This window comes from Nicotiana attenuata, unplaced genomic scaffold (genome assembly GCF_001879085.1).
Source record: "Nicotiana attenuata strain UT unplaced genomic scaffold, NIATTr2, whole genome shotgun sequence".
In the NCBI taxonomy this organism is placed as follows: Eukaryota; Viridiplantae; Streptophyta; class Magnoliopsida; order Solanales; family Solanaceae; genus Nicotiana; species Nicotiana attenuata.
The window spans coordinates 3238-4380 of record NW_017680065.1 but is presented as its reverse complement, the minus strand read 5'-3'; the positions used below and the strand labels follow the sequence as shown (position 1 = coordinate 4380).

Below are 1143 nucleotides of genomic sequence, written 5' to 3'. Positions count from 1 at the left end.
ATCTCTTAGCCGCATCTGCGTAACCGCTTCTGTGGCTCCTTTTCCGCAGATGCGAAAATACCAGAAGCCAGGTGCACCAGACCTGCAACAAACATCAAGATTCTCCGTTTAACCACCCGAAATCACTCCGAGGCCCCCGGGACCTCAACCAATAGCACCAACACACCCCAAGACCTTATTCAAACTTGTTCCAATCATCAAAACACTATCGTTAACATCAAAATCATCGAATTACCACAGATTCAAGCCTAAGTTAAACTAAAACTTCCGAAACTTGAATTTGATCTAAAACCCGTCCTAAACACCTCCGAATGATCTGAAATTTTCCACGCATATCCAAAATTACCTAACGGAGCTACTGCAACTGTCGGAATTCCATTCCGACCCTCGGATCAAAATCTCACCTACCATCCGGAATTCACCAAAATCCAACCTTAGCCAATTCAGGCCTAATTCTACACCGGACCTCCAAATTCAATTCTGATTGCGCTCCTAAGTCACAAATCATCCCCCGAAACTAGTCGAATCATCGGAATTCCATTCCGAGCCTTCTAACTCATAAGTCAACATTCAGTGGACTTTTTCAAACTAATCTTCTCATAAAGAGACTTATTGTCTCATTTCTAACAGAACTCTAACCGAATTACTTCAAATTCTCCAAACACATATAATAAAACATATAGAAGCATAAAACGGGAAAAACGGGGTGGTAACTCCCGTAACGACGGATCGGGTCATTACAAATGTAGCCTCATTTTAACTCAAAAATTACATTTTATAAAAATTTTACACAAAAGCTTTTTCGAAAAACGTCACGAAGCATACACGCAAGTCATATAATATCAAATGAAGCAACGAGAGATCTCAAAATGCAAAAAAAAATTGGCTAGGACTCAAAACAGCGTTTCACTTTGGAAAACTATATGAAAGTTGAAGGTGGAAATTGAAGTAGTAAGTGGATGAAAAACAGGAAAAAGCCAGGGATATTGGTAATCAACAAAAATGAATACATATCTATTTTATTCAAGTGTGCTTAACCTCTATTTTGAAGCATTTAAATTATTACTATTTTTTTCTCCACTTTATAACATTTTTGTCTTTGCGTGTGCGCGCAAATGTCTCTCTCTCTCTCTATATATATAT

General features: G+C 38.2%; 1 protein-coding gene across 1 annotated transcript in view; it reads left to right on the top strand.

The window, feature by feature from the left end:
• Window positions 1-923: 923 nt before the first annotated feature.
• Window positions 924-1143, top strand: part of LOC109221817 — a gene marked incomplete at its 3' end in the record, with an annotated part of 3041 nt that continues 2821 nt past the window's right edge. Inside the window, exon 1 of the mRNA XM_019386257.1 lies at window positions 924-936. Coding sequence (XP_019241802.1) covers window positions 924-936 — 13 coding nt within the window. The remainder of the gene's footprint in view (window positions 937-1143) is intronic.